General features: G+C 44.2%; 1 protein-coding gene across 1 annotated transcript in view; it reads left to right on the forward strand.

Annotated features, from left to right (window-relative positions):
- crhr2 (corticotropin releasing hormone receptor 2) overlaps nt 1–11,499 on the forward strand; it is a 17,678-nt gene extending 6,179 nt beyond the window's left edge. The window contains exons 5-10 of the mRNA XM_087810416.1: nt 6,816–6,876; nt 6,936–7,008; nt 7,116–7,201; nt 9,296–9,431; nt 10,527–10,568; nt 10,785–11,499. Coding sequence (XP_087666542.1) covers nt 6,816–6,876; nt 6,936–7,008; nt 7,116–7,201; nt 9,296–9,431; nt 10,527–10,568; nt 10,785–10,925 — 539 coding nt within the window. The 3' untranslated portion in view covers nt 10,926–11,499. The remainder of the gene's footprint in view (nt 1–6,815; nt 6,877–6,935; nt 7,009–7,115; nt 7,202–9,295; nt 9,432–10,526; nt 10,569–10,784) is intronic.
- Nucleotides 11,500–15,000: the final 3,501 nt, after the last annotated feature.

Here is a 15,000-nt window from a genome sequence, read left to right on the forward strand (position 1 = left end):
TTAACAAGAAGGATGTGTCTCGTCTGCAGTTGATACTAAACTCTGCAGCCAGAATCCTGAGCCGCTCTAGTAGAAGAACTCACATTTCTCCGATCCTTAAAACCCTTCACTGGCTTCCAGTTTCTTTCAGGATCAACTTTAAAATTCTGGTTCTTACTTTCAGATCTATTCATGGTCAGGCTCCTCCTTACATCACTGATCTGATCCAGCCTTACACCCCAGCTCGGGCTCTGAGGTCTGTGGATCAGAATCTACTTATGGTTCCACGCACACGGCTCAGGACCAGAGGAGAGAAATCTTTTCAGGCTGTTGCTCCTAAGCTTTGGAACGATCTTCTCTCTCTTTGCTCTTGATGATCTACTGACTCCTTTAAGAAACATCTTAAGACGTTTCTATTTGTTCAGGCTTTTCCTTGAATTTCTCGAACTCCTGTGTTGTTCTCAGTATTATCTTGATCTTTAAAGTATGTACTTTTTTTGAGTATTGTTTTGATTGTTTAAGCGAATTGTTACCCTGGTCTCGAAAAGCGCTATATAAATAAATATTACTTACTTACTTGCTTACCTTAAATCGTTGATCAAAGAACGAAGCAAGACACGCCCGGGAAAGGGAGGCTAAAAGACGGAAGAGAAGATAACCCCCGCCCGAGAACATTTGAATGATTAGATTACAAGAAAACAAATCAGGATGTCTCTCTACGGGTGATCGTGACACAGGGAACTTGAAAGAACCATTTGGCTGGAAAAGACGACCCCCTTTGGCGGGAAATTTGCCTTAAATATAGCGATGTTTCTACAACTCGGGGCCTTTTCTCCCGGGACTATAGACCTGTACATTCGGCGGGACAAAGTGTGTCCGATCACGATCGTAAAGCTTGTATTTTGTTTGACTTGAAGCAGCGAATAAACGACCCGTGACTCTCTCTGGATTGTCCATCTTTCTCCACGAAGCGAAGTATAAGAGCTGGAAGTGACGTCGTGTTGGAGTGACTGGAACGGACTCAATGTTTTGACAGTTTTAAGGTCGAGTCTTACAGTCCGGGGTCGTTTGGTTACGAAGTCCTTAATCCATGTACACTGAGAGGGGGGAGGCCCAGAGAGTACAGTTCTCCAGTGAGTCCGTCAGGGTCATCATGGAGCTATAATCCACAAAGAGCATCTGGTAATAGCTATGAAGCTCCAGGTGGTTCGACGCACAGTAGAGAACTATGGCGATGGCGTCCTTTGTGGATCTGTGTGCACGGTTTGTAAACTGGTGCGGGTCAAAGTCCAAAGGGGGATAATCCTTAATGTGCTGAAGAACGAGTCTCTCTAAGCACGTCATGACTGCCACAGTGAGGGCTAGTGATGGATGGAACTGGTGATGGGAGACTTCGTTGGCACCAGATGAATAATTGAGGATATAAGGAAGCATGGAATGACCAGGATCACTGGACCTCTGAGCCAGGGAGAGGATGAAGATACTGGTGAACGTGGAGCTGGTCGGAGGCTTTGATTCAGGGACCTGACCCCTTAGTGTTCACCAGAAGAACCAGAAGAACCTATGCTATGGTACAGTGAGTGGTGCAGGAGGTGATGCAGGAGGTGATGCAGGAGGTGATGCAGGAGGTGATGCAGGAGGTGATGCAGGAGGTGGTGCAGGAGGTGATGCAGGAGGTGATGTAGGAGGTGATGCAGGAGCAGATGCAGGAGGTGGTGCAGGAGGTGATGCAGGAGGTGATGCAGGAGGTGGTGCAGGAGGTGATGCAGGAGGTGATGCAGGAGGTGATGCAGGAGGTGATGTAGGAGGTGATGCAGGAGGTGATGCAGGAGGTGATGTAGGAGGTGATGCAGGAGGTGGTGCAGGAGGTGATGCAGGAGGTGGTGCAGGAGGTGAAGCAGGAGGTGATGCAGGAGGTGATGCAGTAGGTGGTGCAGGAGGTGATGCAGGAGGTGATGCAGGAGGTGATGCAGGAGGTGGTGCAGGAGGTGATGCAGGAGGTGGTGCAGGAGGTGATGCAGGAGGTGATGCAGGAGGTGGTGCAGGAGGTGATGCAGGAGGTGATGCAGGAGGTGATGCAGGAGGTGATGCAGGAGGTGATACAGGAGGTGATGCAGGAGGTGGTGCAGGAGGTGATGCAGGAGGTGATGCAGGAGGTGATGCAGGAGGTGATGCAGGAGCAGATGCAGGAGGTGATGCAGGAGGTGATGCAGGAGGTGATGCAGGAGGTGATGCAGGAGGTGATGCAGGAGCAGATGCAGGAGGTGATGCAGGAGGTGATGCAGGAGGTGATGCAGGAGGTGATACAGGAGGTGATGCAGGAGGTGATGCAGGAGGTGATGCAGGAGGTGATGCAGGAGGTGATGCAGGAGGTGATACAGGAGGTGATGCAGGAGGTGATGCAGGAGGTGATGCAGGAGGTGGTGCAGGAGGTGATGCAGGAGGTGATGCAGGAGGTGATGCAGGAGGTGATGCAGGAGCAGATGCAGGAGGTGATGCAGGAGGTGATGCAGGAGGTGATGCAGGAGGTGATACAGGAGGTGATGCAGGAGGTGATGCAGGAGGTGATGCAGGAGGTGATGCAGGAGGTGATGCAGGAGGTGATACAGGAGGTGATGCAGGAGGTGATGCAGGAGGTGATGCAGGAGGTGGTGCAGGAGGTGATGCAGGAGGTGATGCAGGAGGTGGTGCAGGAGGTGGTGCAGGAGGTGATGCAGGAGGTGATGCAGGAGGTGATGCAGGAGGTGATGCAGGAGGTGATACAGGAGGTGATGCAGGAGGTGATACAGGAGGTGATGCAGGAGGTGATGCAGGAGGTGATGCAGGAGGTGGTGCAGGAGGTGATGCAGGAGGTGATGCAGGAGGTGGTGCAGGAGGTGGTGCAGGAGGTGATGCAGGAGGTGATGCAGGAGGTGATGCAGGAGGTGATGCAGGAGGTGATGCAGGAGGTGATGCAGGAGGTGATGCAGGAGGTGATGCAGGAGGTGAAGCAGGAGGTGATGCAGGAGCAGATGAGAGCGTCAGTGTCGCCCTCAGGTCTTCTGAGGATCCACCAGCCTCGGTACTCGATGATATCCCGTGTTCCCCGTCATACGTGTCGCTCGAGTCACAGCCTGTGGTCGGTTCTGTTTCTCTGAACTTCTGTCCTCGGCTCGGCTCGAGTGACACTATCATTAGGGGCACAGATGGGGGTCTGGACCTGAGGTTTCAGGGAACACCCGGACAGTTTGGTCCAAAGACACGTGTCCCCGTCAGAACTGCAGCTTCTCCAGCTGCTGCAACTAGACCCCAATACGTCTGATCTCATCAATATGGTCTGATAGTGTCGCCTGCATCGTCAGGCCGGAGCGGTCGGACGGGGGAGGATGTAGGAGGAGGTGGTCTGACTTCACGTGGTCTAGTTCTTTTTCCTTGAGGCACATTTTATATGAGGGGGAGATTTGGACGAACAGACTCTAGTCTCTGCCATCATGTGAACACATGTGGCCTCAGTTGTTGCTTCTCATCAGGGATGTCGTCCTGGTCCAGAAGTAGGTCCAGAAAGCATTGCTTCAACCAGTCAAACACACGAGTGAACGAATCAGACCGAACAAACCCGACTGATGATGGATTTGATGTCTTCATACACGTGTGCTTGACTGGTCGGATCCAGAACCTGCACCGTCTCGACCCATCTCTGGACCGGTTTCACATTTACCGTATTCAGCTGAAGAACGCTTCTGGTCGTTGCATCACAATGTCACAAAGATAGTTAAGAGTTGTATCAGTCACATGATCGTCTGTGTGTCGCGTGATTGGCTGAAAGCTGGATCCAGTAGCTCGGTGCTCTGTTGGTTTTGTCTGGTGACTGTATTATACCAACATTTTTATATTGAATTTAAAACTGCGACAGACTGGCGTCCTGTCCAGGGTGTCCCCCGGCTCTCTCACAATGAAACTGGGACAGACTCCAGCGCCCCCTGGAGGGATAAAGCGGTAGAAAATGAATGGATGAATGAACGGATAAAAGACTATGAATTAAAAAATGGTGAATTGAGAAAAAGTTGTATGTTCTAATTTTTTGGAATTAGAATATAAAACTCTGTGTGTTTAAATTAAAATATATAGCAGAAGAAAATCAATTCAACCATTTTCAATTCATTCTTTTTTCAATTTAATTGTTTAAATAAACAACATTTGGGCAAAAAACTGTTATTTAACAACAAAATATAACGTAGATGAATTTCAGCTCAGACTGATGACTGTTAGCATTGAAGCTAAGCTAGCAAGAATGCTATTATCAGCATTATTGTGTACCAATAATAAAACACTAGTACTTAGATAACTGAGGTTCTGCATTATTGAGTTTAACTTACTCGTGAAAATGTGTCGACGATGGAAGAGTTTTTGTTTGTTTTTACATGTGATGAAAGTACAGGAAGCTAAAAGCTAATAGCCACAGCTGATAGTAAACTTTGAAATACTTGTTTGTATTCATGGTATAAACTTTCTAGTAGCTTAAGTTAGGAAAGGAGTTTTATATCTATATATAGCTTTATGTATTTAGTCAGTGTGTTTGTTTGCTAACCATAGCATGAGCACGATTAAATAACAACATTTGAGCAAAAAAAATGCTATTCAACGTTGAATATTCTGCTGCCACCGATGTAAATATTTATAAATATATGTTTATTTCTTATTCCGACTGGTTTCAAGTGTTAGATAATGGCATCAGTGGGCAGTTAATTCTTCCAGGCACAGCTCCAGGCAAGATTGGATGTGAAATCATCTTTATAAATAATCTTGTTTGACGCTTTCCACGTCGTCGCTTCTCGTCCACGTGAGGCAGGAGCTCAGGTTGGAAGCTCAGGTGGGAAGCAGGAGCTCAGAAGCTCCAGGAGGACATGTTGGGAAGAGCTCAGTGTCGCGAGCTCAGTGTCAGGATGTCGGTGACGCTGCGTTAATATTCGTGCGGATCATCCTGGAGAATAATCCTCGCTCGCCGTGACGACCGCACGACTCAGCACTTCCACGCCCGACACGGCGTCGCAACATTTCCCTCGAGGCTCAACGTGTTTTTGATTTCAACAGAAAAAAGTGTTGATGCTGTAAAAAAAACACCAGGACTCTGGTTCTGTTGGACCAAAGTAACAACCGGGTCGAGTGTTTTCTTTGACGTCAGACTCTACACATGTAATGAAAATAATGAAATCATTGTTTTACTTCAAATAACATGTGTTTACTTCAAATAAACAACAGAACCCGATTAGCCGCATGTTAGCGCGTATGCTAAAAACATGTCAAATACAAAACTACTACTGAAGGATGTTTTTTCTTCTTTATCGTCACTTTTGTTCTTTAAAAAACACCTGAAAAGATATAATAATCATAATTATTTAATTTGATACAGTTTAACATGTTGGTTTATTTAAAGCAAAACGTTACTAGAATCTGATTATCGAGGTCAATTTAAAATAATTTGTGGATGAATTTCAGCTCAGACTGTTAGCATTGAAGCTAAGCTAGCAAGAATGCTATTATTAGCATTATTTTGTACCAATAATAAAACACTAGTACTTCGATAACTGAGGTTCTGCATTATTGAGTTTAACTTACTCGTGAAAATGTGTCGACGATGGAAGAGTTTTTTTGGTTGTTTTTACACGTGATGAAAGTACAGGAAGCTAAAAGCTAATAGCCACAGCTGATAGTGAACTTTGAAATACTTGTATATATTCATGGTATAAACTTTATTTCTAGTAGCTTAAGTTAAGAAAAAAGATTTATATCTATATATAGCTATATAAGTTTTTAGTCTTAGTGTTTGTTTGCGAACCATAGCATGAGCACGATGAGCTTCAATGTTAGCAAAGATGCTAATAACAAAAAAACACACAAAAAGACTAAAGAGAATCAGTTCCTGCAGAGGATTCTTGTGACAAAATAAAAAACAATGTTTTTACGTCGTGAGTCTTTTGCTGCTGATGAAGTGTTTGATTCAACTCTGTGATGGATTGTTGCTGTCTGAACACTTTCTCTCTCTCCCTCTCTCTTTCTCTTTCTCTCTCTCTCTCTCCCCCTCTCTCTCTCTCTCCCTCTCTCCCTCTCTCTCTCTCTCTCTCTCTCGCTCGCCCTCCCCCTCTCTCTCCCCCCTCTCTCTCTTTCCCTCTCTTCCCCCCCTCACTCTCTCTCTCTCTCTCCCTCTCTATCTCCCTCTCCTCTCTCTCTCTCTCTCTCTCTCTCTCCCCCTCTCTCTCTCTCTCTCCTCCCTCTCTCTCTCTCTCTCTCTCTCTCGCTCGCCCTCGTTCGCCCTCCCTCTCTCCCCCTCTCTCTCTTTCCCTCTCTTCCCCCCCTCACTCTCTCTCTCTCTCTCTCTCCCTCTCTATCTCCCTCTCCTTCTCTCTCTCTCTCTCTCTCTCCCTCTCTCCCTCTCCCTCTCTCCCTCACTCTCTCTCTCTCTCTCCCTCTCTCTCTCCCTCTCTCCCTCCCTCTCTCCCTCTCTCTCTCTCCCTCTCTCTCTCCCCCTCTCTCTCTCCCCCTCTCTCCCTCTCTCTCTCTCTCTCTCTCTCCCTCTCTCACTCTCTCTCTCTCTCTCTTACTCTCTCGCTCTCTCCCCCTCTCTCTCTCTCTCTCTCTCTCTTTCTCTCTCTCTCCCTCTCTCCATCCCTCTCCGTCTCTCTCTCTTTCTCTCTCTCTCCCTCTCTCCATCCCTCTCTCTCTCTCTCTCTCTCTCTCCCTCTCTCTCCCTCTCTCTCTCTCTCTCTCTCTCTCTCTCTCTCTCTCTCTCTCTCCCTCTCTCTCTCTCTCTCTCTCTCTCTCTCTCTCTCTCTCTCTCCCTCTCTCTCTCTCTCTCTCAGGTATTCCCTTCCCCATCATCGTGGCCTGGAGTGTAGGAAAACTCTATTATGAGAACGAACAGTGAGTAGAAACCGGTCGATGATGTTTGTTTTCTTCTGACGTATCGATCCGTGGTTCAGGTGTTGGTTCGGTAAAGAGCCGGGGAAGTACATGGACTACATTTATCAAGGCCCCGTGATCCTGGTGCTGCTGGTGAGTCCGTCTGGTCACGACTCCTGGTCCAGATCCGTGACCCAGAAGAACCCAGAACACTGTCTGCACTCGTCTGTCGTTCACTCACTTCTTCTCTCTTTCTTCAGATCAACTTTGTTTTCCTCTTCAACATAGTCAGGATTTTAATGACCAAACTGAGAGCGTCGACCACGTCTGAGACCATACAGTACAGGTGTGTGTGTGTGTGTGTGTGTGTGTGTGTGTGTGTGTGTGTGACTCTATTGTATCATCAGTGTGTGTGTGTGTGTGTGTGACTCTATTGTATCATCAGTGTGTGTGTGTGTGTGACTCTATTGTATCATCAGTGTGTGTGTGTGTGACACTATTGTATCATCAGTGTGTGTGTGTGACTCTATTGTATCATCAGTGTGTGTGTGTGTGTGTGACTCTATTGTATCATCAGTGTGTGTGTGACTCTATTGTATCATCAGTGTGTGTGTGTGTGACTCTATTGTATCATCAGTGTGTGTGTGTGACTCTATTGTATCATCAGTGTGTGTGTGACTCTATTGTATCATCAGTGTGTGTGTGTGACTCTATTGTATCATCAGTGTGTGTGTGTGTGACTCTATTGTATCATCAGTGTGTGTGTGACTCTATTGTATCATCAGTGTGTGTGTGTGTGTGTGACTCTATTGTATCATCAGTGTCTGTGTGTGACTCCATTGTATCATCAGTGTGTGTGTGTGTGTGATTCTATTGTATCATCAGTGTGTGTGTGACTCTATTATATCATCAGTGTGTGTGTGTGTGTGACTCTATTGTATCATCAGTGTGTGTGTGTGTGACTCTATTGTATCATCAGTGTGTGTGTGTGTGTGACTCTATTGTATCATCAGTGTGTGTGTTGTTGTTGTTGTGATGTGTGACTCTATTGTATCATCAGTGTGTGTGTGTGTGTGTGTGACTCTATTGTATCATCAGTGTGTGTGTGTGACTCTATTGTATCATCAGTGTGTGTGTGTGTGACTCTATTGTATCATCAGTGTGTGTGTGTGACTCTATTGTATCATCAGTGTGTGTGTGTGTGTGACTCTATTGTATCATGAGTGTGTGTGTGTGTGTGACTCTATTGTATCATCAGTGTGTGTGTGTGTGTGACTCTATTGTATCATCAGTGTGTGTGTGTGTGTGTGTGTGTGACTCTATTGTATCATCAGTGTGTGTGTGTGACTCTATTGTATCATCAGTGTGTGTGTGTGTGACTCTATTGTATCATCAGTGTGTGTGTGTGTGTGACTCTATTGTATCATCAGTGTGTGTGTGTGTGTGTGACTCTATTGTATCATCAGTGTGTGTGTGTGTGTGTGAGTGTGACTCTATTGTATCATCAGTGTGTGTGTGTGTGTGTGAGTGTGACTCTATTGTATCATCAGTGTGTGTGTGTGTGTGTGTGTGTGTGTGTGTGTGTGTGTGTGTGTGTGTGTGTGTGTGTGTGTGTGTGTGTGTGTGTGTGTGTGTGTGTGTGTGACTCTATTGTATCATCAGTGTGAAGCCATTATTATGTCATAATGGACTCTCGTAACCTCTTGTTCGCCCAGATTTGAGAGCAACTTTATAAAGTAATAAGTTAAAAAATTGAAAATGGTTTTCCCACCAATTTTCATTATTATTAAGAATTCTTCTCATTTTATGTTCTTTCTGAACAATATAAAGTTATTCATTATCTTTTACTAGATCATACTTTTTGACACATTCTTATACATTTGTTTTTTAGTTGAGTTTTTCTAGAATGTGTGTGTGTGAGGTTTTCATGTGGGTTTATGACAGTTATTTCAGTTCTATTGTGATCTTATTAAATCTATTTAATGTCATTTATAAAAATATTTGTACTTTTTGTAACATTTCTGTGAGTATTTTTAATTCTTGTGTATTCTTGTAACATTTTAAATTCTTTTGGAACAAAAATAAACTTTTATAATTCTTTTAAAATTAAATCATGAATGTTTGCGGATCGAAATAAAATAAAACTTTTTGTTAATGTTAGTGAATCATAGTGAAAACATCAAGTTAGTATTTTTTAAATGGATAAATGAATAAATATATATATATTCTAAAATAGCCACAGCGTAAAATCCTCCTCCGAGCCTCGGCGCGTTCATAGAACCGTGGTTATGAGTCGACACGACGATCAATAATCCTCTGATCGACGACACAGAAGCTTCATTCACGCTCATGTTCTCAAGCCTTCAGCGCCGTGTGTTGTGCAGGCGAGCGCGAGTAGGAGTTCTTCTGCGTGGTCTTCAAAGACGTCCGTGTGTTGCAGGAAGGCTGTCAAGGCCACGCTGGTGCTGCTGCCGCTGCTCGGCATCACGTACATGCTGTTCTTCGTCAACCCGGGCGAGGACGACATCTCGCAGATCGTCTTCATCTACTTCAACTCCTTCCTGCAGTCCTTCCAGGTGAGACGTCCAGGTGTTTTTCATTTACCCTCCTGGTGTCTCCCGGGAACAAGGGATACCACAAACACATTTGTTCTCACCGGGTCACGTTGACCCAGAGACAATACAAGGGTTGACATTTTTGAAGCTGTCAATTATTTTTTAAATGATTTTATTCTTTGGTTTCTATATTGAAAGTTGATATTTTCTTTCAATTATTGGAAAAAATGCTTTTTTATTTATTATTTGATTTTTATTCAAAATTAATTTGTTTGTGTTTTGATTTCTTATAACAATAAATATAATATTTATTAATTCATAGTCTGGTGTAATAGAGACGCCAGACATGACTAACAGAGCTCAGAGCTACTTTCATCATGTGACTGTTCATTTTATATTGAATTTAAAATACTACGAATTCAATTAATTAATTTAAATTATAATTTCAAACTCTATGTGTGAAACTTTTCTTGGAAAATGTTTCATTTTATTCGAAGAATAATAAGAATAAGAAAATAAAAAATTCAACACTTAAAATAGAAAATATTAAATTAAATTAAATTGAAATGTTTAAACGTTTGAAACATTAAATTGAATCAGTTAATATTCTGATGACACTGAACTAACACATGATCGTCTGTGAGGCTCATGATTGGCTGAAGGTTTGATCAGTAACTCTGAGCTCTGTTTGTTTGGTCTGGAGACTCTTTTATAACATTTATATTGATTTAAAAAGAATAAAAATAGAAAACATTCATTTTGAAAATGATCAAAATTTTCAATTTAATAATGAAAAACACGTAAAACAAGTATGTTTTTAATCTAAGTTAACTTGAAAAGTAATTGAACAGTGATTTCACTGAAAAACTAACAAAGAAAGAACGTCATGAATTTTCTTTAATTACATTTTATTTGCATTCATTCTTTTATTATTATAATTATATTTCTTATTCATGTGCAGTTTTATATGAATGTCTCTTGTGTTATTTAATTAACTTTAATTAACTTTATTTGATGTTTTTATTCCATTCATATTATTTCATTTCATCTATTTCTAACGTCAGCGTCGTTGTCGATGGAGTTGTGACTAATAAAGTTTTGATTGATGTGTCTCAGGGCTTCTTCGTGTCCGTCTTCTACTGCTTCCTCAACGGGGAGGTGAGTCGACGTTCATTAACGACTTCATTAACGACAAACGAGCTTCTTCAATAATTGCCATAAAACGGGAAACGATCAGAAAAGTCATTACGACGAACGGCAGGAAGTGAATCGTAAAGTGATCACGTGACCGAAGCCGCGACTGTGAAGAAGATTAAAAACTCGCTTCATCGAACCTTCTGTTGCCGTGGAAACCGACCTGTGTTTGATTGACAGGTCCGGTCCGCCGTGAGGAAGCGCTGGCACCGTTGGCAGGACAACCACGCCCTGCGAGTGCGAGTCGCCCGAGCCATGTCAATCCCCACGTCGCCCACCAGGGTCAGTTTCCACAGCATCAAGCAGACCACGGCGGTCTGACCCGGGGGTTCCTCAGAAGAATCAGGTTCTATTGTGTCTTCAATGTCAACAGACGCTCTTAGCACAATGCTAACTATTAGCTATGATGCTAGCTCTTGAGGCTAGCTCTTGATGCTAGCTCTTGATACTAGCTCTTGATGCTAGCTCTTAGCGCTGATGCTAGCTCTTGATGCTAGCTCTTGATACTAACTCTTAAAGCTAGCTCTGATGCTGACTCTTGATCCTAACTCTTGTTGGTAGCTCTTGATGCTAACTCTTAAAGCTAGCTTTTTATGCTAACTCTTGATGGTAGCACTTGATGCTAACTCCTAAAGCTAGCTCTTGATGCTAGCACTTGATGCTACGTTTTGATGCCAACTCTTGATACTAGCCCTTGTGGCTCACTCTTGATACTAGCCTTTGATGCTAGATCTTGATGCTAGCTCTTGATACTATCTCTTAAAGCTAGCTCTTGATGCTAACTCTTGATGCTAACTCTTGATGGTAGCTCTTGATGGTAGCTCTTGATGCTAACTCCTAAAGCTAGCTCTTGATGCCAAGTTTTGATGCTAACTCTTGATGGTAGCTCTTGATGCTAGCTATTTATGCTAGCTCTTGATGCTAACTTTGGATGCTATTTCTCGATGCTAACACTTAATGCTAGCTCTTGATGCTAACTCTTGATGCTAACCATTGATGCTAGCTCTTGATGCTAACTCCTGATGCTAACCATTGATGCTAGCTCTTGATGTTAGCTCTTGATGTTAGCTCTTGATGCTAGCTCTTGATGCTAGCTCTTGATGTTAGCTCTTGATGCTAACGGAGGCTGTTGCTGACATTAGTGTCACATTGTTGTCTTTTTTATTTAAAAAATCTATTTATACATTTATTTACAAAAGTTTGTGGTTTTTCATGTGAAATAATGACAAAAAAGTCAAGTGTGTTTCTGGTGCTTTGTTGTACATAAACAAATATATATATTTTTAAACTCTGTGTTGTCAAAACTGCATTTGATATAATCCATGTATTTTCTTTCCTTTTCTACATCAAAAGACATGTTTGTGTGTCTAATGTACACAAAACACATTTATCGTCACAGGAAATAAGTTTACCAAAGATTTGTATTTGAAACCACGACATGTTTTAACTCAGTTTATACTTAATAAAGTCAGAGTCGATTCATTACATTGTTTAACCGCCAACATTGCCTTCAAAATAAAATGCATATTGTGTTGAAGTTTCTTGACATTTTTCTACTTTGACTTTTCCATTAAAATGATGAGTTTGGGAAACTTTTGTCGTCCATGTTTTCATGATGAGTCTGCAGTTTTATCACGACCTCAGTGTGACCTTCACATGCGTTTATACTTCATTTGTACTTATATATACTTGAATGTTCTTGTTCTTGACAAATGTGCGACGTTATCTTTTAACATCTGGATTTAATGATTAGTTCTTCAAACAAAAAGAAAGAAAACATAAAACCTAATGCTAATAAAAGAACTTCTTAAAGACCAGTCCAGGTCTTCAGTGAGTCCAGGTCTTCAGTGAGTCCAGGTCTTCAGTGAGTCCAGGTCTTCAGTGAGTCCAGGTCTTCAGTGAGTCCAGGTCTTCAGTGAGTCCAGGTCTTCAGTGAGTCCAGGTCTTCAGTGGGTCCAGGTTTTAAGTGAGTCCAGGTCTTCAGTGAGTCCAGGTCATCAGTGAGTCCAGGTCTTCAGTGGGTCCAGGTTTTAAGTGAGTCCAGGTCTTCAGTGAGTCCAGGTATTCAGTGAGTCCAGGTCTTCGGTGAGTTCAGGTCATCAGTGAGTCCAGGTCTTCAGTGGGTCCAGGTTTTAAGTGAGTCCAGGTCTTCAGTGAGTCCAGGTCTTCAGTGAGTCCAGGTCTTCAGTGAGTCCAGATCTTCAGTAAGTCCAGGTCTTCAGTGAGTCCAGGTCTTCAGTGAGTCCAGATCTTCAGTAAGTCCAGGTCTTCAGTGAGTCCAGGTCTTCAGTAAGTCCAGGTCTTCAGTGAGTCCAGGTCTTCAGTGAGTCCAGGTTTTAAGTGATTCCAGGTCTTCGGTGAGTTCAGGTCATCAGTGAGTCCAGGTCTTCAGTGGGTCCAGGTTTTAAGTGAGTCCAGGTCTTCAGTGAGTCCAGGTCTTCAGTGAGTCCAGGTCTTCAGTGAGTCCAGATCTTCAGTAAGTCCAGGTCTTCAGTGAGTCCAGGTCTTCAGTGAGTCCAGATCTTCAGTAAGTCCAGGTCTTCAGTGAGTCCAGGTCTTCAGTGAGTCCAGATCTTCAGTAAGTCCAGGTCTTCAGTGAGTTCAGGTCTTCAGTGAGTCCAGGTTTTAAGTGATTCCAGGTCTTCAGTGAGTCCAGGTCTTCAGTGAGTCCAGATCTTCAGTAAGTCCAGGTCTTCAGTGAGTTCAGGTCTTCAGTGAGTCCAGGTTTTAAGTGATTCCAGGTCTTCAGTGAGTCCAGGTCTTCAGTGAGTCCAGATCTTCAGTAAGTCCAGGTCTTCAGTGAGTCCAGGTCTTAAGTGAGTCCAGTGAGTTCAGGTCTTTAGTGAGTCAAGGTCTTCAGTGGGTCCAAGTCTTCAGTGAGTCCAGGTCTTCAGTGAGTTCAGGTCTTCAGCGAGTCCAGGTCTTCAGTGAGTCCAGGTATTCATTGAGTTCAGGTCTTCAGTGAGTCCAGGTCTTCAGTGAGTCCAGGTCTTCAGTGAGTCCAGGTCTTCAGTGAGTTCAGGTCTTCAGTGAGTCCAGGTCTTCAGTGGGTCCAAGTCTTCAGTGAGTACGGGTCTTCAGTGAGTCCAGGTCTTCAGTGAGTTCAGGTCTTCAGTGAGTCCAGGTTTTAAGTGAGTCCAGGTCTTCAGTGAGTCCAGGTCTTCAGCGAGTCCAGGTCTTCAGTGAGTCCAGGTCTTCAGTGAGTTCAGGTCTTCAGCGAGTCCAGGTCTTCAGTGAGTCCAGGTCTTCATTGAGTTCAGGTCTTCAGTGAGTCCAGGTCTTCAGTGTGTTCAGGTCTTCAGTGAGTCCAGGTCTTCAGCGAGTCCAGGTCTTCAGTGACTCCAGGTCTTCATTGAGTTCAGGTCTTCAGTGAGTCCAGGTCTTCAGTGAGTTCAGGTCTTCAGTGAGTCCAGGTTTTAAGTGAGTCCAGGTCTTCAGTGAGTCCAGGTCTTCAGTGAGTCCAGGTCGTCATTGAGTTCAGTTCTTCAGCGAGTCCAGGTCTTCAGTGAGTCCAGGTCTTCAGTGAGTCCAGGTCTTCATTGAGTTCAGGTCTTCAGCGAGTCCAGGTCTTCAGTGAGTCCAGGTCTTCAGCGAGTCCAGGTCTTCAGTGAGTTCAGGTCTTCAGTGAGTCCAGGTCTTCATTGAGTTCAGGTTTTCAGCGAGTCCAGGTCTTCAGTGAGTTCAGGTCTTCAGTGAGTCCAGGTTTTAAGTAATAAAGAATCCTCAGCAACCGGCGCTGAAATCAGTGTCAATCATCTTCATTCATGCTGGTGTGTGTGTGTATGTGTGTATGTGTGTGTGTGTATGTGTGTGTGTGTGTGTGTGTGTGTGGGGGGGGGGTGTCTGTGTGTGTGTGTGTCTGTGTGTGTCTGTGTCTGTGTCTGTGTCTGTGTCTGTGTCTGTGTCTGTGTCTGTCTGTGGGTGTGTGTGTGTGTCTGTGTCTGTGTCTGTGTCTGTGTCTGTGTCTGTGTCTGTGGCTGTCTGTGGGTGTGTGTGTGTGTGTGTGTGTGTGTGTGTGTGTGTGTGTGTGTGTGTGTGTGTGTGTGTCTGTGTCTGTGTGTGTGTCTGTGTCTGTGTCTGTGTGTGTGTCTGTGTGTGTGTGTGTGTGTGTGTGTGTGTGTGTGTGTGTGTGTGTGTGTGTGTGTCTGTCTGTGTGTGTGTCTGTGTCTGTGTGTGTGTCTGTGTCTGTGTGTGTGTCTGTGTCTGTGGGGGTGTGTGTGTGTGTGTGTGTGTGTGTGTCTGTGTCTGTGTCTGTCTGTGTGTCTGTGTCTGTGTCTGTGTGTCTGTGTCTGTCTGTGTGTCTGTGTCTGTGTCTGTGTCTGTGTGTGTCTGTGGGGGTGTGTGTGTGTCTGTGTCTGTGTCTCTGTGTGTGTGTGTGTGTGTCTGTGCCTGTGTC

The sequence above is a fragment of the Callionymus lyra genome, chromosome 16, assembly GCF_982586985.1.
Source record: "Callionymus lyra chromosome 16, fCalLyr1.hap1.1, whole genome shotgun sequence".
Classification (NCBI taxonomy): domain Eukaryota; kingdom Metazoa; phylum Chordata; class Actinopteri; order Syngnathiformes; family Callionymidae; genus Callionymus; species Callionymus lyra.